Source organism: Muntiacus reevesi, chromosome 5 (genome assembly GCF_963930625.1).
Source record: "Muntiacus reevesi chromosome 5, mMunRee1.1, whole genome shotgun sequence".
Classification (NCBI taxonomy): domain Eukaryota; kingdom Metazoa; phylum Chordata; class Mammalia; order Artiodactyla; family Cervidae; genus Muntiacus; species Muntiacus reevesi.
In genome coordinates, this window is record NC_089253.1 from 100,328,483 (window position 1) to 100,352,630 (window position 24,148).

Consider the following 24,148-nt stretch of genomic DNA (forward strand, 5'->3'; position numbering starts at 1 on the left):
TTACTGAAAGGAATTTGGATGCCTGGCCACAACTAGATTATATCCATGAGGACCACTACTCACCCATGACAAGCATGGAATGGTGGGAACCAGGTTCAACCTTATTGGCAGTGTGGAAAACATCTTGCAGAACTGAGGAGATTGCCTTTGGCAGTAAAGCACACAGAAAGGCAAGCAACTGCAACTTATACATCCCCTGGTACAAGTATGAAGAATACCCCTGCCCCAGGTCATGGTCTGAGTCATCAGTGAGAGCCCTGCCAAGAGTTCTTCATTCCAGTAGGTCATTGGATACACTCTGTGTTCCCCTTTGTGTTATTAATGCACTGAACAGCCAAAGAAATAAGCACAGAAGTGAGAATTGCCCCATGGGGCTTACATGGTGGCTCAGACAGTACAGAATCTGCCTGCATTGCAGGAGTCCAAGGTTTGATACCTGAGTCTAGAAGATACCCTGGAGAAGGGAATTGCTACCCACTCCAGTATTCTTGCCTGGAGAACCCCATGCATAGAAGAGCCTGGCGGGCTACAGCCCATGGGATTCCAGAGAGTCAAACATGACTAGGTGACTAAGCACACACACACATACATACACACACACATACACACACACACGCACACACACACGTACAAACACAGGAGATGCCCAGACAGAATAAAGAAATTATAGGAATGGTAAGGTTTTGATCATGGACAACACTGTGCCTAATTTTATCAGTAGCTGGAGATAATGGAGGCATAAACTGAACACAGAATAATACATCATGGAAGACAGCAGTTGATTTTCCATGATCGTCTCTTTATTTATTTCTGTTAATTATTTTTGATAGGACAATGTCACATTATGTCTTCTTTTACAACAAAATAAATGTCACATTTATACTTTTATCCAGTCTCATTTTAAATTTCTTTCCTGTTTAGCTTACCAGGAGGATCTCTTTATTCCTGACAATTTCTTTTTTTTATTTTTTTGAATTGTATTTTTATATTTTTAGCACCAAAAACATTTTGTATTGGGGTATAGCCTATTAACAACGTTGTGATAGCTTCAGATGAACAGTGAAAGGACTCAGCCATATATATACATGTATCCCTCAAACCCCCCTCCAATCCAGGCTGGCACATAACATTGAGCAGAGCTCCATACAATAGGTTCCCATTGGTTATCACTCTACATAGCTGTAGAGTGACCTCCCTAAAGTCCCCAACCATCCCTTCCCCTCGGCAACCTTGAGTTTGTTTTCTAAGTCTGTGAGTCTCTTTCTATTTTGCAAGTAAGTTCACTTGTATCATTTCTTTTTAAATTCCATATATAAGGGGTGTCTTATGATATTTCCTGACCAACTCTTTACAACAATCTCCTCAAGGATAGCTCCAACACATGGGTCTCCAGCGTGTAACCACCCGAGTTCATATCAGATGCTAGAAGCACATGTCCATGAAAGTCCCATCCCCTCCCAGAATCTACATTTCCCCCTGCAATCCTGCACCACCCCCACTATCACCTTTCCTTTTCCCAATTGCATTGAGCAGATGTCTGAAACCCTGGGTCTGTGTTCCCTTCATGATGTCCCCAAGTTCCGGATTTCCCTTTCAAGGTGCACAGAAGAAAGCTTCTGATAGAGGCAACCCCCTAGGCAGGGGAAGGACAGCTGTATACAATGGGCTCCATGTGATGGCATACAGCCTCCCCACAGCGAGGACAGGGGCTGAGGCTAATCCAGATGATCCTGGGACGTCCCAAGTCTCTCAGAATCTCCAACAGCTGAGCCCGAAGCTGGGCCAGTCTCGCTTCCAGGGGAACACCCTGAGGTCTGTAAGTCTCCTGAGGGGCAGGATAACGCTCTTGCCTTAAACAAGGCAGCACAGCGGTGTGTCGCAGCAGCTTCTCCATTTCGGCCGTGGACAGGAGGTTCCCACACAGGCTGAAGGACCTGAGCTGGGAGCAGAGGCTCAGGGCAGGCAGGAAGGCCTCCAGCTGGGAGTCCGTGATCCCACACACATCGAAGTCCAGTTCCTGGAGGGTGGCTGCGACTTTCTCCAGCAGAACTTGGAGGAGCTCAGGGTGAAAGTCAGTCATGCTGACACCACTCAGATCCAGGCTCTTTAGCTGACTGATGTCTGGGTTCTGGCACAGGTGGGTCAAGTCTGATTCTGTAAGCCAGCAACTGATTATTGACAGGCTGTCCAAGGGGGACTTCAGGCACTTGGGGAGAAACCAAGCAATTAGTTCTTGGGGACTGGGGTGCCAGTTGCATACAGCTGATAGACAAAAGGTTTCCACAGGGCTGAGCTTTGTCTGATTGTCTGTTCTGAGGATCAGTACACTGATGCACCAGTCTCATCCTAGTCTGAGCCTTGTCAACCTCACTTCTGTATTGAGTCACTTCATAGCACCAGAAAGACTCTCTAGCCCCACCTATCAAGAAGATTACAACATATTCCACTTCCCTCCAAAGATAAATGAAGATCATGGAATCACTAGAACATGCTATGAAGAGATCCAGAGAGTGTCTCCATCAAGTGTGGACATTACTGAATATTAGTGTGGGGAGATGAGATTTCAAAATGGTTTAAGGTAAGGCTTCGTTCAGGCCAAGGTGGAGCTCCAGATCCTATCATCAGCCAGGTGAGGCTGTAGGGAGACATACATAAAGAACCAACTTACACAAGATCCCAGTGATGCCTGTCTAAAGGGCTCACTGACATTTCTGCATGGTATGCAAGCTTTCTATCAGTGTTTATGATCCTTTTCTCTCAGCTCAATTAACACAATCTCCAGAACCATTCTTCTCCTATACCTGGATTAACTTATCCAGAGCACAATACAATGTTTTACACAGAGGGAATTTAGAACAGGTTCACTGTGTGCACAAACCTTGGGAGCATGGAGATTTCTTCAGGAATGCTCTGATCTAATGTAGCTTCCCAACTTCAATGTCACTTCTAATTATCTTATTTTTACCATTTTGACATAGACACCTTCAAGGTAGGAGGAAATTGCAAACTCTGGGATGCAAGCATCCCAGTCATTACTCCATACCTTCCAAGCAGGGTGTCTCAAAAGAGCCAGTAGACCACTTTAACCTCCTACCTTGATTTGTGTGGTTCGGGATCACCACACTCTAGAAGAGAGCAACAGAGGAGACTGCGCTTTTGACATCTAATGTTGTGTTCAATGTAACCCAGCCAGTGGTCCACACTCACCTGAGCATCTGGTCCAGGTGGCCTTCAAGGAAGGAGGGAGACCCCAGATGGAGATCCCGGAGGTGGCCCAGCTTCAGAAATTGAGAGGTAATTTGCACAATGTGGTGCTCTTCCTGCTTCTTGAAGGCAGACACGTGGATGGGGAAGAGAACGAGTCTCTGCAAATTACACATCTCACCCAGGAAAGGAGCAAATGTGGCCAGGGTGGACAGATTCCATGTGCAACTCACTTGCACCTCCTGGATACAGTCCAGCTGCACCTTGCTCAGGACCTTCACAATATTGTCCATTGGCATTGAAATAATCTTCAGCTTCTTACAACACAGGTGGATGGAAGACTTTCTCTGCTCCACCCACCAAAGGAAGTAGGTGAGGAAGTTGTCCAGGGTCTTTTCCTTCAGGCACAGGTCTATGAAAACCTTCAGAGGAGCCAAGTGCTGCTTTGTCGTTGACCTGGACTCAGTCTCTTGTGCCATTCGTGAGCTTGAGCACCCGTAACTGCTGGCTCTGGACCACATGCTCCCGAAGTTCTAGCCAGTATTTCATAAATCTAGCACCCGCAGTTTGCACCTCCTGGGAGAAGAAGGAGATTGATGAGGATGCAGTAAAAGCTTCACAGGGTAGGAAAAAACAGCCTCACACGTTGACAGAAGACTGCCCATCTGTGCTGTCACATTCCTGACGTCACCAGCTGCCTTGCCTTCTTCCCTCTCTGCCTCACTTTCCTCCATCTCTCTTCCCCCCTTATCCTTTCTGATTCTTCACTCCTAGTAACACTAACCATGACTGGGAAGAGTTGGGGAAAATTCTTTCAGGATCCCCATCTTTAAAGGCACGCTTATGCTTTCAGAAAACATTTCCCCTAGTGAGCCAAGGCTTCTTCATTGCCAGTTTCAGAACCCTCTGAAGATGTTGTTAACCCACTCCAGGTGTCTCCCCTGAGACACCCAGGACTTTACCAGATTACCCGAGTCAGACTCACCTGGATCGAACCTTCTGGGCAAGAAGAGCATCAAGTGCTTCCAGCACGGCTTGTAGGGGCCCCACATGAGGCAGGTCAATCAGGGCCCCCACAGGCAGGCGGACAAAGGGCCAGGTTTGCACCATGGCTTTCAGGGTGCCAGCACGTCTCCCATGGAAGGCTTCCAGGGAGAGTGGTGGGAAGAGCTCCGTGGGCAGACTCTCCAGAGTAGAGAAGGCCAAGTCATAATCCCTCAGCAGGCGCATTCCCGCCAGGTCAACGAGTCTGGGTGCGTTGTGGACGCTCATCCTGACTCTGCTCCAAAATGACTCCTGTTGACGCTGTCAGGGAGCAAGGGATCCATTTTAGACAATGCAGGAGCATTCCTTAGAATATCTCCCTACTCTTCCAAGGACTCCACTCAGGGCCAATGTTATTTATCTAGCAGTAGTACAAGAGAGGCACCTAGCCATATTACACTAGGCAGGGCTCAGTGGACACAAAGTGATGACTCTTTCTGTATTTTGAAAATGCATTTTACTAGTACTGAGGAGGCAAAGGCAACCACTAGCCCATTTAGGTCCATCTACCGCTTTTCTTATTCATTTGCATCTAGAAATGAGTGCATACTAAAGTGCATGAAAACTGACTCCATCTTTATTTGGGGAAAATATTCTGACCATCACTTAGAGCTCTAACTCTATGGGAAGGGGAGAGTCATGTGGATCCATACAGCCTCCACAGTCAGTTATTCCTAAGATGAATGCCATTTGCATACTAATATGTATTTTAAATTTCATAAAATAAAATTTCAAACTGATATATTTCACTAAAAATATCACATTTAAAGTGATACCAGATAAATCACAAATCACAGTGTTTGAGATTCAGGCAAAACTACCCTGAGAGGCAAAACCAAAACCTGAAATGTGTTCATAGGAGAGAAATGATTCTTTTTGAAAACCCTGCCTACCATCCAGAGACACATGCCTCCCTTCAACACTAGCTAGCCATAAGTAAGAAAAGGACATCCTTATCTGAGGGTGGTAGCTTACTGCTCTGCTGTGGCTGGTGGATCACTCAAACCTCAGATCCTGTGGAGAACCTAGCTGGTGTCTCCAGAACCAGAAAAGTCTATACCTCTTCTCCAGTGCATGAGGCTTTTAAGGGCCATTCTATTCCCATCATCTCTCTGTCCCATTACTAAACCAATCAGAGAGGGACATCTGATTAGGTTATAGACCTCCCACTCTATTGGTCTTGATTGGATCTTCATTTTTTCTGTAGGTTAGTTTATTGCATCTTATATATACATTCAGGAAGGAGAAAATGATCAGGTATCTGGGTAATCAAGGACCTATTAACTTCCCAAACATTGAATGAATTTTACCAATATGGACAGTTAAACTCTTGGGAGTCAGACAGGAAAGGATTATTGGTTGCTAACATTGAATACAAAAGGAAACAAAAGTTCAAACTATCATTATTGGGGGAATTTTGGTGAAGTCAAAATTAGAAAATATCCCTGAATTAAAATAGCTTCATGAAAACAGTGATGTTATTCTTTAAAGAAAACAAAATGCACTCATCCATGTATCAGCTTGTCACTCAGGTGTTATGTAGGAAACACAGGAGACTGTGATCGTGTTCAGCAACAAGGGAAGAGCTGTCCAGGATATGGTTGGTTTTTCCAGCCTTAAGCCACATCTTCTCTGAAGGTGGACAGGTCAGGACACTTACTTCTCAGAAGTAAGAGTGGGTCTGGGCAGGTTGGAGTTGGGCATTTCTAAAGGGACCACATGAATGATAAACAACAATGTAAAATAAAAGTTTCTTTTACTTTTTGGAAACAGGGAAATTTAAAGATGTTATTCAAGGTGATATTAAGATAGTAAAAGAAGACTCCCCTAGTGACTCAGAGTAAAGAATCGCTCTGCAGATGCAGGAGACACTGACTTGATCTTTGACCCAGGAGGATACTACATGTTCCAGGGCAACTAAGCCCAGGAGTCACAACTACTGAGCCTGTGCTCTACAACAAGAGAAGCCGCAATGAGAAGCCTGGGCACCACGAGGAACAGTAGCTCCCACTCACCACAACTAGAGAAAGGCATGCACAGCAATGAAGAGCATGGAAACCAAAACTCAGGAAAATAATTTTTTAAAAAAACATAGCAAAGGATAATGGCTCAGAGGAGTCACTCTCAACTTCACTTCAATTCAGTTCAGTCGCTCAGTCATGTCCGACTCTTTGTGACCCCATGGACTGCAGCACATCAGGCCTCCCTGTCCATCACCAACTCCCGGAGCTTTCTCAACTCATGTCCATTGAGTCGGTGATGCCATCCAACCATCTCATCCTCTGACATCCTTTTCTCCTCCCGCCTTCAATCTTTCCCAGCATCAGGGTCTTTTCAAAGCAGTCAGCTCTTCTCATCAGATGGCCAAAGTATTGGGAGTTTCAGGTTCAACATCAGTCCTTCCAATGAATATTCAGGACTGATTTCCTTTTGGATGGACTGATTGGATCTCCTTGCAGTCCAAGGGACTCCCAAGAGACTTTCCAACACCACAGTTCAAAAGTATCAATTCTTCAGCCATCAGCCTTCCATAAGGTGCAACTCTCACATCCATACATGACTATGGGAAAAACCATAGCTTTGACTATGTGCACCTTTGTCAGTAAAGTGGTGTCTCTGCTTTTTAATATGCTGCCTAGGTTTGTCATGGCATTCTTTCCAAGGAGTAAGCACCTTTTAATTTCATGGCTGCAGTCACCATCTGTAAGGATTTGGAAGCCCAAGAAAATAAAATCTGTTACTGCTTTCACTTTTTCCCATTCTGTTTGTCATGAAGCGATGGGATTGGATTCCATGAACTAGTTTATTTAATGTTGAGATTCAAGTCACCTTTTTCACTCTTCTCTTTCACCATCATCTGGAGTTTCTTTAGTTCCTCTTCATTTTCTGTATTATCTCCATATCTCAGCTTCTTGATACTTCTCCTGACAATCTTGATTCTAGCTTGTGACTCATCCAGTCCAGCTTTTCTTGTGATGTACTCCACATAGAAGGCAAATAAACAGGGTGACCATATATGGTCTTGTTTGGACCAGTCAATTTTTCCCAGTTTGGAACCAGTCAATTTTTCCATTTCTAGTTCTAAGGATACTTCTTGACCCCCATACAGGTTTCTCAAGAGACAGGTAGGGCTTCTGGTACTTCCATCCCTTTAAGATTTTTCCACAATTTTTTGTGATCCACACAGTCAAAGGTTTTAGTGTGGTCAAGAAAAAGTAAATGTTCTTTTGGAACACACTTGCCTTCTACCTGATCCAAGGAATGTTGGAAATTTGATCTCTGATTCTTCTGCCTGTTTGAAACCCAGCTTGAATATCTGCAACTTCTTGGCTCATGTACTGCTGAAGGCTAGATTGAAAGATTTTTGAGCATAACATTGCTATTATGTGAAGTGAGTACAGTGTGCGGTAGTTTGAACATTCCATGGCATTGCCTTATTTGGGATTGGAGTGAACTGATCTTTTCCAGCCCTATGGTCACTGTTGAGTTTTTTTAAGTTTGCTGACATATTGGGTGCAGCACTTTAGCAGCATCATATCTTAGGATTTTAAATAGCTCCAACTGAGCTATTAAAATCCATTCACCTCACACCACTAGTTTTGTCCATAGTAATTCTTTCTAAGACCCACTTGACTTCACACTCCAGGATGTCTGGCTCTAGGTGAATGATCATACCATCATGATTATCCAGGTCATTAAGACTTTTTAATGTATACTTCTTCCATGTATTCTCACCTTCTCTTTTTAATCTCTTCAGCTTCTCTTAGGTCCATACTGTTTCTGTCATTTCTTGTGGCCACCTTTGAATGCAATGTTTTCTTGATATCTCCAATTTTCTTGAAGAGATATCTAGTCTCTTCCATTCTATTGTTTTCCTCTATTTCTTTGCATTTCCCTTTAAGAAAGTCTTCTTATCTCTCCTTGCTCTTCTCTGTAACTCTGTATTCAGTTGAGTATATTGTTCCCTTTCTCCCTTACCTTTCACTTCTCTTCTTTCTTCAGCTATTTATAAAGGTTCTTCAGTCAATCACTTTGCTTTCTTGCATTTCTTTTTCTTGGGGATGATTTTAGTCACTCCCTCCTGTACAATGTTATAACCTCTGTCCATAGTTCTTCAGGCACTCTGTCCACCAGATTTAATCCTTTGAATCTATTCTTCACCTCTATTGTATAATCATAAGGGATTTGATTTAGATCATAACTGAATGGTCTAGTGGCTTTTCCTACTTTCTTCAATTTAATCCTGAATTTTGCAACATGGAATTCATGGTCTGAGCCACTGTCAGCTCCAGGCCTTGTTTTTACTGACTGTATAGAGCTACTCCATCTCTGACTGCAAATAGCATAATCAATCTGATTTTGGTATTGATTCTCTGGTGATTCCATGTGCAGGGTCATGTTTTGGAATGTTGGATAAGGGTGTTTGCTATGACCAGCTTGTCCTTTTAAAACTATATTAGCCTTTGTCTTTCATTTTGTACTCCAAGGTCAAACTTGCCTATTGTTCCAGGTATCTCTTGACTTCCTACTTTTAATTCTAATCCCCTATGATGAAGAGGACAACTTTTTTGATGTTAGTTCTAGAAGGTGTTGTATGTCTTCATAGAACTGATCACATCAGCTTCTTTGGCATTGTGGTTGGGGCACAGACTTGAATTACTGTGCTATTGAATGATTTGCCTAGGAATCATATCAAGTTTATTCTGTTGTTTTTAAGATTGTACCCAAACACTGCATTTCAGACTCTTTTTGTTGACTATAAGGGCTACTCCACTTCTTTTAAGGGATTCCTGCCCATGGTAGTAGATATAATGGTCATCTGAATTAAATTCATCCATTCCCATTCATTTCAGTTCACTGATTCATAAAATGCCCATATTCAATCTTGCCATCTCCTGCATGACCACATCCAATTTACCTTAATTCATGGGCCTAACATTCAAGGTTCCTATGCAATATTGTGTTTTTCAGCATTAAACTTTACTTTCACTACCAGACTTATCCAGAGCTGAGGGTCATTTTTACTTTTGCCCTGCCACTTCATTCTTTCTGGATGAATTAGTAATGGCCCTCCACTCTTCACCAGCAGCATATTGGACACCTTCTCACTTGGGGGGCCCATCTTACAGTGTCATATCATTTTGCCTTTTCACACTATCCATGGTGTTCTCTAGGCAAGAATACTGAAGTGGTTTGCCATTTCCTTTTCCAGTGGACCATGTTTTCACAGAATTCTTCACTATTACCCACCTGTCTTGGGTGGTCCTGCACGGACTGTCTCCTACCTTCAATGAGTTACTGAAGCCCCTTTGCCATGATAAGACTATGATCTATGAAGAGTCAGGGAACTAAGATACCTCATGCCCCACAGCATGGCTTAAAAAAAACTTTATTATTATAGCACAATAAATAGAATGAACCTCATTTTAGCTATGATTCTTTCATGGGAACTACAGAGACCCACAGGTGATGGTGTTCTTACACCAGGTGTACTTCACAGCTTAGGAACCCTGACCTTAGGGAACCAAATCTTTTATAAGGAAGCATTCTTGCCTGGCTTTTTCCCAAATTTTTTTCTTCTTAAGCTTTATTTTTTAGAGGAGCTTTGACTGGAAAATGTTATCAACTAAAACACAAATTAAAATGTTTCAGATTCAGGCAAAACTACAATGAGAGGCAAAACCAAAACCTAAAATATATTAATTGGAAAGAAACAATCTTTTGAAAACCCTCCCTGCCATCCAAAGATACATGACTCTTCGAAAGATTAGCTAACCATAAGTAAGGTAAAGGGTGCCCTTATCTGAAGGTGATTACTTATTGCTCTGATGTGGCTGGCGGGATACTCAGACCTCAGACTCTGTGGAGAACCCAGCTGGTGTCTCTAGAGCTAGAAAAGTCTGCTTCTCTTCTCCAGAGCTTGAAACTTCTAATAGGCCTTTCTATTCCCATCATCCCTCCATCCCACTGCTAAACCAATCAGTAATGGGCACCTGATTAGATTACTGAGGTCCCATTGGATCTTCATTTTTCTCTAGGTTAGTTGATTGGATCAGATATACATTCAGGCGACAAAGAATGATGGGATGACTGGGTAATCAAGGACTGATTCAAGGATTCACTTCACAAATACTGATACCAATTCTACCAATACAGACAGTTATATTCTTAGGAGTCAAATAAGAAAGTGATTATTGGTCCTGCCATTGGACAAGAAAAAGCAAAAGTTGAAAATATCATTGTCTGGGATCTTTGGTCAAATCAAAATTATCAAAAAAATCCCTGAATTAAAGCAGCTTCATGAACACAATGGTGTTTTTCCCAAAGGGGGGAAAAAATACCCATTCCTATATCAACTTGTCACTCAGGTGTTAGGTAGAAAACATAGGAGGTTGTGAACCTATTCAGGCAACAAGGGAAGAGCTTTGGGGATGTGACTGGTTTTCCAGCCTTAAGCCAAGTGTTCTCTCAAGGTTGACGGTCAAAATCACCCTGAAAAATAAAAGTGTGTGTGGACAGTTTGAAGCTGGGAATTCCTAAGTGATGCACTAATGATGACAATAATCTAAAATGAATATTTCTTTCTGTTCTTCTTCTTCTTCTTCTTTTTTTTTTTTTTGGAAAGAGAGAAATTAGAAATGTTATTCCTGGTGATATTGAGAAAGTAAAGGAGTGAGTCAGACAGATTCTGGAAACACCATCATCTTAGATGGCACTTTTTTCCCAGAATCTTGGCATCAGCACAACACACTGTATGGAAAAAAAATAAGCCTAAAAATGTGAGGAGAGAGAGACGATGAGTCCTTCTATCAGACCTTTCCAAAACTGAGAGGTACTGAGGGTCAGCACTGTAGGCTTTTGGGAACTTGGAGCCAGAGAAGAAATAAACTTGGGGCAGTCCCAAATAACCTTGCCATTCAGAGGCAGCTGCTGCCAGGTGAGATTTGTTAATTTATTTATTTATTTATCTCACTGATGACATTTTACAGATAGCAAATTTCCCTAGTCATTTTTCAGGGGTGTTAGAAGCCACATCTTATTTTCACTGCCCCATTTCCAAGTGTATTTAGATCACTACTGTTTCCTCAAAATTAGCTATGTTCAACAGATTCTGATCAAGGTGACACTGTTAGGCACAGAAATAAAATTCTGTTTTTCTGTTTATAAACACCAACACCTTCCCTGCACTAAATACAGAAGCTCTTATTGGTGTTGAATGTTCTACCATGTTCAGGATGACTTCCACTTTGAGCTGCATCACACAAAGATTCGTTTGAAGTTTAAGGTCACAAATAAAGGGAGACCCTTTCTCCATCTTCAAGAATTATCCATGCCTCTCTTCTACCATATTTATTTGGTGCACAAGCTATTCTTGTATACCACTGGTCACCAAGATGAAGACTCATTGAAGGGTGTTCTCCCTCTTGGTCACCTTGGGGAAGATTCCTCTCACCATATTCTCCCATGGATATAAATAACCTTGCATGCATGTGTTAGGGAAATTAAATAATTAGCCTTGTTTGACCTTCAGAGACAGAGCAGAGCAAGCCTCTGACCTTGCTTCTAACCTACCGGGACACTGCCCTGATTGTGAGTGACTGTCTCCTGTGAGTGCAAGTCTTCTAGCACTATAGAAAAGATATTGTTGTTATTCAGTTGCTCAGTTGTGTATTGACTTCTGCAATCACATAGACTGCAGCACACCAGGCTTCCCTGTGCTTCACCATCTCCCAGAGCTTTCGCAAATTCATATCCGTTGGTTGGAGAATGTACTGCGCTAGGTGAGAGGCTAGGTTCTCCTCTCTGCCTACTTTAGAGTACATGAATCTAACTTAAAATTGTTTGAAGAGAAGTTAAAATTGGAAAAAGAATTATGCAAGTTGTGAGGACCATTGTCCCTGTTACAATGGCAAAATTATACTTCAGGTGATCAAGTCTTCCTTTTTGAAGTCGACTCTCTCTTGAGCTGGCCCACAACCCTAACTCCCCTTTCTCTCTTTTTTCTTTGTCCAGTTGCCACCTTATCCCCCCCATCTCTCCCTGTCTCTCTCTCTCTCTATCAACTAATCCCCTTCTAACTTCCCCTATCTCTCAGGGGAGATGGGGAGCTTAGTTTCCCCCACTCCTTCCCCCACTCTAGTAAGTTTCTATCTGCCCCTATTATCACAGCCAATTTGAGCACTATTGGGTCTGTATCTTAGCTGTAAAACTATGACTACAGAAAGGAAAGATAACTTTTTTGACACAGGATGGCCATGATATTCTTTAGACTCTGGGGAAAACTGGTTAAAATGATTCTTAGTTCCTCTGAAACTGCAAAATCAGTTCTTGTTGCATATGTAGTTTAAAACAGCTAGCTCATTAAAAAGGCCTGCCTAGAAAAAAAAAAACTTGAAGTTAAACTTTGCCCAGGCTTTCTAGATGGGGCTGAAGGGAGAGAATCTTTCTGCCAATGCAAGAGACACAAGAGATACAAGAGATATGGGTTTAATCCCTGGGTTGAGAAGATCCCTTGGACGGAAGCATGGTGACCCACTCTAGTACTCTTGCCAGAGGATCCCATGGACAAAGGAGCCTAGCAGGATGTAGTCCTTGGGGTCACAAAGAGCTGGAGATAAATGAATGGACTTAGCACAGCACCCAACCTTTGCCATGTCCTTGAAATACTTTGCCTGAGACCTCAGCCTTGGACAAATTAGAATTTCAAGACAAGGAGGGATGGGGGTAAGAGTCAAAGGGACATTTTAAATCTCAAGCAGAAAGCTATTAGATCTCTGGCTGTCTCCCTGGCTCTATCTATGTCTCAGTGTGTGTCTTTGTTTTTGCATAATAATGCTGAGTTTAATTTGTAAATGAGTTCTAATTCAATTGGCTTAAAGAAAAGTAAGCACTTAACAAATCAAACAGTTACAAGAGAAACTAACCTAAATGAATTTCAAGTTCATATGTACTGGGAAATAGTCAATATTAAATATCAGGTATTAATGTTTGTTTGCTAATCTAATCATGTCTTGAGTTATCAGCATTGTGTAATACTTTTATTGTGCCTAGATTTAATTTAAACTAAATTTGCCAACAAGGAGAGTAACTCAAGTAAAGAAACTTTTAAAACAGACAAAATATATAAATGAGACGAGCTTTTAGATAAACTCTATAAGAATAATTATACTTAAACTGTTAAAGTCAGATCTCTGTAGGTAGCAGTGGAAGGCAGTTCTTGGCAGATTCATAGGGCTTCCTGGAAGAGGAGAGATCTAACCAGTGTAACCAGTGTGTGTTTTCCAGGGGTATGAAGCAGAGGAGGGACATTAAAGGGTAAGGAAGGCCCTATCAGAAGAAACTGAACAGGAACACCAAAGGATGAAAACTTCTGAAGCCCAAAAAGATCAAGAACTTCCATGTTTTTTGAAATAATTTTGCAAAGTGTGTTAGGGGATCCCATTATGATCCAGGTAGCCTGAATTCTCTGCTCTAAACTACTTTATGACCTTCCAGTGAAACTAGAGCTGGTCAGTTCACTTGCTCAGATTTGTTATTATTTTTTGATTATCTATAAAATGGGGGTAATATTTGTCTTACTTATCTTACAACATTTGGTGAAGATCAAATAAAAGAATGAATGTGAAAATATTTTCAAAAGTATGAATCATCATACATCAAAAAAAAAAGAAGAATATACTTTAAGGATGTCTGTCTAAGAGTCTCTCCAGACTGGGGTAACTTGAATTTCTAGGGTTGTGCTAAACTAAGTGATGAAAATTTGTTGAATAGCTAGGTCATTTCCAAGTAAAATAAGATTTTGAAACACTAATCACTAAGCACTAACTCACTCTTACAGAGAAACTAAAGAGATTTTGGACTATTAATAATTATGCTTGGTGCCATCCTGAGATGTTCTCTATAACAAAGCAAATGTTTTTAGAAATTATCACTGGTATTTATGTTCACCAGTCTACAGAATGCTAATATGAAGGACAGTTTGTGGTTACTTAAGGAAAGTAGTATGTGTGTTTTTAGTAAAAAAAAAAAAAAAAAAGAAAAAGAAAAGGTATAAAAAATGAAATTACATTTTATTAAGGAAAAAGAAAGTAGGCCTGACTTAAAGGTGGCTGTTTCTAATTGAACAAAGTGTTTGTTTGTTTGTCTGTTTTTAAAGAGGTCTATGGAAAGTGGACCCCAAGAAAAGAATTTTGTGTTTTCTTGAGATGTTGAACTGCCCTTGATAATGCATTTTAAATTTCTTTACCTCTAAAGTGATCTGTTCCATGTTTACCTTTGAAAGCTTCTGTTACTTTGGCTAAGTGAATAACTGTTGTTTCACAGTGACCTTATATTATCCTATCTGAATGAGTGTTATAAACCCTTTCAACATTTTTTGGCAGAACTTCCTAAAATTAAATTCTAATGAAGTTCTTTTGACCTCTAGCTGACTTTCAGGTACTTCAAAAGGCCCCTGATACACCCCAAAGAGAAATATTAAACTGCATGAGTTCATTTGACATGTTAAATTACATGCAAAGTATTGTTGGAGGACTAGTAAGTTTTCTTAGGTTATACTGTAAGATTGATGTTGCTAATATAGGTATTCTGAAAATTATGTGGAATTCTTGAAGATTTGATATGTCCTGATAAAATATTGTCAATTATAGTTCTAGTTATCATATTAAAGAGTTACGTGTCACAGCAATGACCAGGTTGCTTTGTCAATTCCAATACAATCACATTTTAAACATGCCTTCTATGATTTCACTCTGATGTCTTTGGAATACTGCTACTTCTTACAAATTTATGGAAAAGATGTTTTAACACTAACCAGATAAACAAATTTTGTTATTAACTGTAAGCTGATACACACTGGAATTTTGTTTTCTCTCTCTGTTAAGAGAACAGTTTTCTTAGAATGTGGCTTTTGGTAACAGATTGTGAATTTCTTTGCCTTTATGTGATTTATATTTGTTTTAAAAATCTTTTGCTATTTTAGTAAAGTAAATAAGTATTATTTCACAATGATCTGTGAAAATTATGGTACTTGTAGATAAAGCTCATTCTGCTTCTACATAATTAACCCCTCACTGTCAAACTATTGCTGTCCTGAAGTCCTTAAAACGTGGACATGTTCGTCTACCACTGAAGACTAGCCTGAAGGATTTTGAGCATAACCTTAATAACATGTGAAATGAGTGCAATTGTACAGTAGTTTGAATATTCTTCAGCATTACCCTTCTTTGGGATTGAATAAAAACTGACCTTTTCCAGTCCTCTGAACGCTGCTAAGTTTTCCAAATTTGCTGATATATTGAGTGCATCATTTTAACAGCATCATCTTTAGGATTTGAAATAACTCAGCTGAAATTCCATCACCTCCACTAATTTTGTTCCTAGTAATTTTTCCTAAGGATTCTTCACTCAAAGATGTATGGCTCTAAGTGAGGGTTCACAACAGTGTGGTTATCTGGGTCATTAAGACCCTTTTTGTATAGCTCTTCTGTATATTCTTACCACCTCTTCTTCCTCAATTCTGTTTTTATTACATCCCATTTCTGTCCTTGCCCATCCTTGCATGAAATGTTCCCTTGATTGCTCCAATTTTCTTGAAGAGATTTCTAGTGTATTCCATTCTATTGTTTTTCTCTATTTCTTTGCATTGTTCTCTTAAGAAGGCCTTGTCTCTTCTTGTTTTTTTCTGGAATCCTGCATTCAGTTGGGTATATCTTTCCCTTTACAAATCTTCTACCTTTTAACAGAGGGACAAGAAGAAGAGCTGATATAGGGCCCAAAATGAGGGTGGCTGAGGGAAATTGCAGATAAGCTGGAGATCATGTACTTTGGCTTCACGGAGCTGTGTCTTTTCAAATCTGGGAACTTGTGCCTAGATCTCTGAGGGTCACTGCAGGCCTGGATTTGTGCTTGTGAATTCCTAAAAAATTGGAACTTTCTTACACTGACCTACATTAGGCTACACTGACTGATCCACTCCCACTCCAAGGGTACAGAGTGGCCAAAGGAAGTTTGGAGAGAGAGAGAGTGAATAGCACTCATTCTGTTTTGTTGTTTTTAATTTTATTTTGAATTGCGATAAAGTCAATTTGGGGCTTCCCTGATGGCTCAGATGGTAAAGAATCTACCTGCAATGCAGGAGACCCAAGTTTGATCTCTGGGTCAGGAAGATCTCCTGGAGAAGGAAATGAGAATCCATTCCATTGCCAATCCAATCTGAGTATTCTTGTCTTGCCTGGAAAATTCCATGGACAGGGGAGCCTAGCAGACTATAGTCCATGGGGTCACAAGCAGTCAAACACTACTGAGTGATTAACAATGTGTGACTAACAATTGAGTGACTAACATACACAGAGCAGATTTACAATGTTGTGACAGTTTCTGGTAAACAGTGAAGGGACTCAGCCATACATGTACGTATATACATTCTCCCCCATACTTCTCTCCCACCCAGGCTGCCACCTTACATTGAGCAGAATTCCATGTGCTGTACAGAAGCTCCGTGCTGGTTCTCCATTTTACATACTGCAGTGTGTACATGTCCACCCCAAACTCTCTAACTACCCCTTTCTCCTATCCTTCCCCCAGGGCAACCATTCTCTAAGTCTGTGAGCCTCTTTCTGTTTTGAAAGTAAGTTCATTTTTATCATTTCTTTTTAGATTCCACATACAAAGGATGCCATACCATATTTATCCTTCTCCCTCTGACTTATTTCACTTGGTAATTAACGTCCATTCTGGATGCAAAGATGAGAAGCAATTTGGGTGGGAAGTGGAGGATCCCCCCATTTTGGCTGAGGCCAAGGAAAGGGATGAATGTTCTTTGGAAATTTTGCAATTTAGTCTTCTCACACATCACAGCCTTTAGACTTTGAGAATTGTGCTTTACAGAAGGAAATGAGAAAAAATGAGACCTAGTACCGTGTTGTTGTCATCCAAGTGACACCAGATTGCCTGCTTTGATCTATAGAAATGTCATGGGAGATGAAAGTCAAACCACATCCCATTGGTTGCCTGACACAAATCAAGGAAGAGCATAGGAACCTGCGGTGGCTTCAGAGGCCCTGGCCTGGCCTCCCCTTTGTGGAAAAACTCCTTTAATGTCCAGAGCTGAGGACAGTAGGAACCAGTGAAGATGCTGATAAGTAGAGTGGCTGTGAGTGTTGTGAGGTCATGTGTTAATGAGCCCTCAATGCACTTTCTTCTCAGCTTTACTTTGAATCAAAAATCGCCCTAAAAAAGAAAATCTACTTTTACAAATATAACTGTAACCCTTCCTGCTTTCAAATTTTATAATATTTATAAATATTTTCTAAACGGAAGAAAAACTGATGCTCATTGATTGTCAAGCTCAGTTTCTAAGTCCTATGTTATTGAGATGCCTAATCAAGATAAACATTTTGAAAAACCCACATTAAAATAAAACTAAAATTTTAAAGATTAATTAAAACTCCAAACAAAATAGTTATATCCTTTGTAATTTTTTGAAGAGCATTTATATCTTAGGTATTTAAATGAATATTATTTAGTCACACAATTATTTCATAAACTACCACTTACAGAAAAGTGACTTCCCAGGTGACTCAGTTCATAAAGAACCAGCGTGCGATGCAGGAGACACAGGAGACTGGGTTTTGATCCCTGGGTCTGGACAATCCCCTGGAGGAGGAAATGGCAACCTACTCCTATATTTTTGCCTTATGGAGGAACCAAGACAATCACAAGGACTGCTCATGTTCAGGGTCATGGCCTGAGTCAGTAGTGAGGGTCCTCCTCGGATCTGCACTCGAGTGGTTCACTGTGCACATTATGTTCCTGTCAGTGTATAAACCCACTGAACAGCTCCAGAAGTAAGCAAGAAGGTCAGAGATGCTCCAGATAGAATAAGGAACTGGTGGGAGTGGTAAGGTTTCCTGATCATAGACAACTCAGTGGCTTTAAAAAAAAAATTCAGCGTTTGGAAATTCCTGTGGTATGAACTGAAAAATTAAGACAATACATCATGCACAGCAGCAAGCAGTCGGCTTACAATAAGGGTCTCTTTATTTCTGACCATTTCTTTATAACCATTTACCCAAGGATAGCTTCAATATGTGAGTCTCAACCTCAAATCCACCTAAAGAAATTTAGGTTCCTATTTCTGACTCTACAGGACACATGTCCACAAATATTCCACTGCCATGGAGACTACATTTCCCCCTGCAATCTAGCTCCCTGCAAGATCACATTTCCTTGTCACATTCACATTGAGAAGATGTCTGACACCACGGGTCTGTTTTCCCTTCACAATGTACATTGTCCTAGATTTCAGTTCCCAAGTACTCAGAAAAAAGCTTTTCATCGATGCACCCAACTAGGTAAGGGTGTTACTGCTGTATGTGATGGGCTCAGGATGATAGAATGTGTTATCTCCACAGCGTGGACAGGGGGTGAAGCAAATCCAGATGGTCCTGGGACGTCCCAAGTCCTTCAGAATCTCCAGCAGTTCAGTCCGACACTGGGCAAGTCTACTTGGTTGGAGGATCCCCTGACAGCTGAGACTCTCCTGAGGGACAGTGTACAGCTCTCGACTTAAACTGAGCATTCCGGAGGTGTGTCGTAGCATCTTCTCCATTGTGGCCATGGAGAGGAAGTTTCCACGCAGACTGAAGGATGTGAGCTGGATGCAGAGGCTCAGGGCTGGCAGAAGGAATTCCAGGTGGAAGTCCCTGATCCCACATTGCTCTAGGTACAGCTCCTGGAGGGTGGCTGAAACTTTCTGCAGCAGAGTTGGGAGGAGCTCAGGACTAGAGTAGGTCATCGTGACACCACTCAGATTCAGGCCCTTTAGTTGACTAATTTTTGGACTCTGGGACAGATGGGTCAGGTCTGAATCTGTAAGGAGGCAGCGAGTTATCGTAAGGGTATCCAAGGGGGTCATCAGGCACCTGGGGAGAAAGAAAGAGGAATTAGTAGGTCTTAGAAACTGAGGTGGAACTTGACTGCAAGTTGAGAGATAAATGATCTGCCCAAATCCAAGTTTGGTCAAATGATCCAATAAGGATTAATACCCAGAATGGCCAATCTCATTGCAGCCATTCATTTCACCTTCTGTGTGAAATGTGTGACTGGGTCAAGTACATAGAATCTTTTTTTTTTTTCCTTTTTAGCAGATATTTTTATTCATGAAAAAGATCAAGTTATTAGTTTTTTTAGGTTGACATTTTAAGGAATTTTCTTTTATTTTTTTTTAATTTATTTTAATTGGAGGCTAATTTCTTTACAATATTGTGGTGGTTTTTGCCATACATTCACATGAATCAGCCACAGGTGTACATGTGTTTCCATCCTGACCCTCCCTCCCACCTCCCTCCCCATCCCATCCCTTAAAGTACATAGAATTTTAAAAGCTCTCTCTCCTTATTACTCAAGCAGAGTAAAACTTACTTTGCTTCCTTATGAGGATGAATGAAGATAATGGAATGCACTAGGACAAGCTCAGAGGAGAGCCTGACATTTTACTTCAATCAAGAGTGGACATTACTGAATGTTAAGTAAGAGATATACTTAAAATGCTTCCTAGGCCGGCTTCCTTCCCATCATGCTTAGACCCTGGGCACCCATCTCAGGCAGGTGAGGCTTCTGGGTGACATGTGTAGAGGGTCAACCTGGGCAAGATCCCAAGACATCCACTGAGGTTGACAGTCTGCAGGGGCTCACTTACATCCTGCTTTACCTGCAAACTGTCTACCAAATTTTATGATCCCTTTGACCCCTGCTCTATTACTATCAACTCCAGGATCATGTATTTTCCATATATTAATTACATTATCTGGATTCACAAACAAGCTTTTACAGATAGGGTATTTGAAATAGGCTTATATTGGTCACAGAACTGGAGGGCACACAGCTTCGGTTTATAAATGCTCAGGCCTGGTTGAGTTGTCCATCTCCGATGCCACTTTCCCTTACCCATTTTCTTAAGTCATCTAGGAAAGATAACACTAACTAAAAATCAAATACCCACTCCACTATATTCTAACCCCTAGTCTATAGCTTCCTAACAGGATGTCTCTTTCCAGAACTTCTGTCCTAGTTTGGACCACTACCTTGATTTGGATGGTTGTGTGATACCACAGTTCGGGATAGAACAGCAAAGAGGATAGTGCATTTGATATCCTAGTGTTGTTTACTGTTACCTGGTCAGCCATGCATACTCACCTGAGCATCTGGTCCAGGCAGCCTTCAAGGTAGAAGGGGGATTCCAGATGAAGATCCCGGAGGTGGTGCATCCTCAGGAACTGAGATGTAATTTTGACAACGTGCTGCTTGTCCTGCTCCATGGGAGCTGGCAGGTGGATGTGGGAGATGAGGAGTCTCTGCACTTTGCTTATCTGGCCCAGGAGAGGAGCAAACATGGCCAGGGTGGGCAAATACCAGGTGCAATTCACATGTAACTCCTGGATACAGTCCAGTCGCACCATGCTCAGGACCTTCAGAATATTTTCCATGGGAAATGAAAGAATCTTCAGCCTCTTACAGCACAGGTGTATGGAAGCTTTCCTCTCCTCCACCCACTTTAGGAGGTAGGTGAGGAATCCATCCATGCTCCTTTCCTTGAGGTGAAGTTCTATGAACACCTCGAAGGGAGCCAAGGGTTTCTCGGCCCTCAAACTGTCCACAGTCCCTGGTACCATTGATGAGCTTGAAGACACATGGATCTTGGATCCAGACCACATTCTCCAGAAGTCCTGGCCAGAATTCCTTAAATCCAGCACACGCAGTTTGCACCTCCTATGGGGAAACAGCAGATTGGCAAGGGTGGTTTAAGATCCACACATAATTTAGGCAACACTCTGACTTCCCATCTGAGCTTTTACTTCATATTCCTGACATCACCTGCTGCCTTGCCCTCTTCTTCTGTCTCTGCCTCACCTTCCTTCATCTCCTTTCCCCCTTTCACTTCCCCTAGCTTTATACTTCTCATGCCTTATGCATCCCTGGGAGGAGGCTGGGACATACTTTCAGATTTCCTTGCATCTTGGACACTGATGCACTGCTGAAAGACATGTGCTTTGTCCCTTCAGTCATGTCTAACTCTTTTGCGACTCCGTGGGTTGTAACCCAGGTTCCTTTGTTCATGAAATTTTCCAGGCAAGAATACTGGAGTGGGTTGCTATGCCCTCCTCCAGGGAATCTTCCTGACACAGGGATTGAACCCACATCTCCTACGTCTCCTGCAATGGCAAGTAAGTTCTTTACCACTAGGGCAACCTGGTATTTCTCAAAGTGAGCTAAGCAGTTATCAAATCTCTATTTCTTCATTGGCATCATCAGAGGCCACTGGCCCATCGATTTGCCATCTACTCTCCTGACTTCCCTGATAACTCAGTTGGTAAAGAGTCTGCCTTCAATGCAGGAGACCCTGGTTCTATTCCTGGGTCAGGAAGATCCAAGGGTGAAGAGACAGGCTACCCATTCCAGTACTCTTGGACTTCCCTTGTGGATCAGCTGGTAAAGAATTTGCCTGCAATGTGGGAGACCTGGGTTTGATCCCTGGGTTGGGAAGATCCCCTGGAGAAGGGAAAGACTACCCACTCCAGTATTCTGGCCTGGAGAATTCCATGGACTACAGTCCACGGGGTTGCACAGAGTCGGACATGACTGAGCGACTCACTTTCTTCACTACTGACTTCGGCTGTCTCTTCAGGACTGCCCATATCCTACCAGGTTACCTGCATCAGACTCACCTGGGCTGATCCTTCTGTGCAAGCAGGACATCGAGTCCATCCAGCACTGCTTGTAAGGTTCCCAGATGAGGCGTCTGCATCAGGTCCCCCAGAGGCAGGCGGACAAAGGGCCAGGCTTGCACCAAGGCCTTTAAGGTCTTTCTGTGTCTTCCACAGAATGCTTCCATGAAGAGTGGGGGGAAGAGCTCGATGGGCAGATACTCCAGAGCAGAAATGGCCAAGGCCTCATCAGTTAGTAGGCTCTTTCCTGCAAGGTTCTGGAGTCTCAGAGGGTTCTGGGCACTCATCCTGAATCTGATCCTAAAGGAATTCTGTGAGAACTTGCAGGGAACAAGGCATCTTTCTCAGGTAAGCATGAACACCCCTTCATCTGTCTCCCCACCCTTCAGAGGAACTAACAGTCAAAGTCACTGATCTGGCAGTGGAGGAAGATCCTCAGTTTTTGTACAATTTCACTCTGGGCTCAGTGGGCAGAAAACCATAGCTCTGCCCCTATGGGCACCAGAACAAGCATCTAGGAAGGACCAAGGAGGAAGAAACACAACCCACTAGTCCATCCATTTCCATCCACTACTTTGCTCATGGGAAATGTGTACCATGAGCTGAATGTTAAGCTCCACCTTTTTATGGGGGAGAAAACCTTAAATCATCACTTAAAGCCTTAAAACTATGGGAATAATAGCTTCATGTAGCCCAACACAGCCTTTACCATCAGTTCCCACAGTTAATGTTCTGGGAAAGATGAAACAGATACTCCTTATATGAATGCTACTTGCACAAACTATTTTCAATATTGAGAAATAAAATTTCAAAAATTTAGATGTTTTCTTTGAAAAATAAAATCTTGTTGATCGAGATATTTTTAAATGACATAAACCAAAGCACAAATTCAGATGTTTGGGATTAAGGCAAAATTACACTTAAGGGCAAAACCAAAGCCTTACATTTACACATCTGGGAAAAAAGGAAAAGGAAAATCTCCTTAACATCCATAGCTGCACACCACCAGCGGAAACCTGCTGACCACAGGTAAGATGCGGGTATCCTTTGCTGAGGTCTGTAACTTACCCACTCTGCTGTGGCTGACAGGGTGCTCAGATAGATCGAGAGATCCCAGGCAGTGACTCCAGAGAAAGAAGCTTCTGCACCTCTTCTTTGATGCCTGAAGTTTTTATAAGCCTTTCTGATCACATCATTTCCCTGTCCAACTGCTACCACCCAATCAGAAAGTAATGCCTGATTAGATTTGGGACTGTCCCCAGGAAAATCCTGATTAGATCTTCACATATAACCAGATGAATTGGTTTAATCAGATATTCATTCAGGAGAGAATACATGGGGGGAGGGGAATCAAAGACTCAATCATGGATTCACTCCTGGAACATTGATTTTCACTAGTAGGTCACTTCTGGGGGCTTCCCAGGTGTCTGAGTGGTAAAGAATCTGCCTGCCAAGCAGGAGACTCAGGTTCTGCCAGGGTTGGGAAGATCCCCTGGGGAAGGAAATGGCAACTCACTCTAGTATTCTTGCCTGGGAAATCCCATGGACAGAGGAGCCTGGTGGGCTATAGTCCATGAGGTCACAAAAGAGTTGGACACAACTTATCACTAAACAATAACAACAAATGGAGCCTGTTACAGCCATGGGTGTGAGACAGGAAAGCCATTATTTGTTCATGCCTTTGGAAAGCTAAAATGGAGTTTGAAAGCATCGTTGTATTGTTTGGGAATGCTTTGACAGATCGATGTAAACAAAATGTCCCATGATTAGAGCAGCTTCTAAAACATGGTGGTGTCATTCCCAAAGGAAACAACATAAATTCCTCTCTGTGTCAAGTTGTCACTTTGGCTTTACATCAGAAACAGCAGATCATGAGCCCATTAAAAGGAGCAAGGGAAATGCAATTGGGCATGTGCTTGGTTCTCTGGACTTAAGCCAAGGCTTCTCTGAAAGAGCTGGCTCAAAATCACAATAAAGAGTAAGGGTGGGGACTGGGTAGAGAGGCGGGGGGCCGGTGGGGGGAGGGGGGAGGCATTCCTAAAGGGTCCCTGTGAATGACACAGTGTAAAATATTGTTTGTCTGTTTTTTTGTTTTTTGTTTTTCCTCTTGGAGAACGAGAAGAATAAAAGATTTTTGGTGGGGTTTAGCAGTTAAAACCCTTTTATGAATCACT

At 42.0% G+C, this 24,148-nt stretch overlaps 2 protein-coding genes across 2 annotated transcripts; both read right to left on the reverse strand.

Moving 5' to 3' along the window:
* Nucleotides 1–1,633: 1,633 nt before the first annotated feature.
* On the reverse strand, nucleotides 1,634–3,725 carry LOC136169391 (PRAME family member 12-like). The gene is made up of 2 exons (XM_065937162.1): nucleotides 3,208–3,725; nucleotides 1,634–2,168 (listed from the first exon to the last, which is right to left on the reverse strand). Exons 1-2 carry the CDS (start codon nucleotides 3,723–3,725, stop codon nucleotides 1,634–1,636), a joined length of 1,053 nt encoding a protein of 350 aa, XP_065793234.1.
* Nucleotides 3,726–18,598: 14,873 nt separating this feature from the next.
* Nucleotides 18,599–22,261, reverse strand: LOC136169392 (melanoma antigen preferentially expressed in tumors-like). The gene is made up of 3 exons (XM_065937163.1): nucleotides 21,975–22,261; nucleotides 20,446–21,018; nucleotides 18,599–19,172 (listed from the first exon to the last, which is right to left on the reverse strand). The coding sequence occupies exons 1-3, from the start codon at nucleotides 22,259–22,261 to the stop codon at nucleotides 18,599–18,601; spliced, it is 1,434 nt and encodes a 477-aa protein (XP_065793235.1).
* Nucleotides 22,262–24,148: the final 1,887 nt, after the last annotated feature.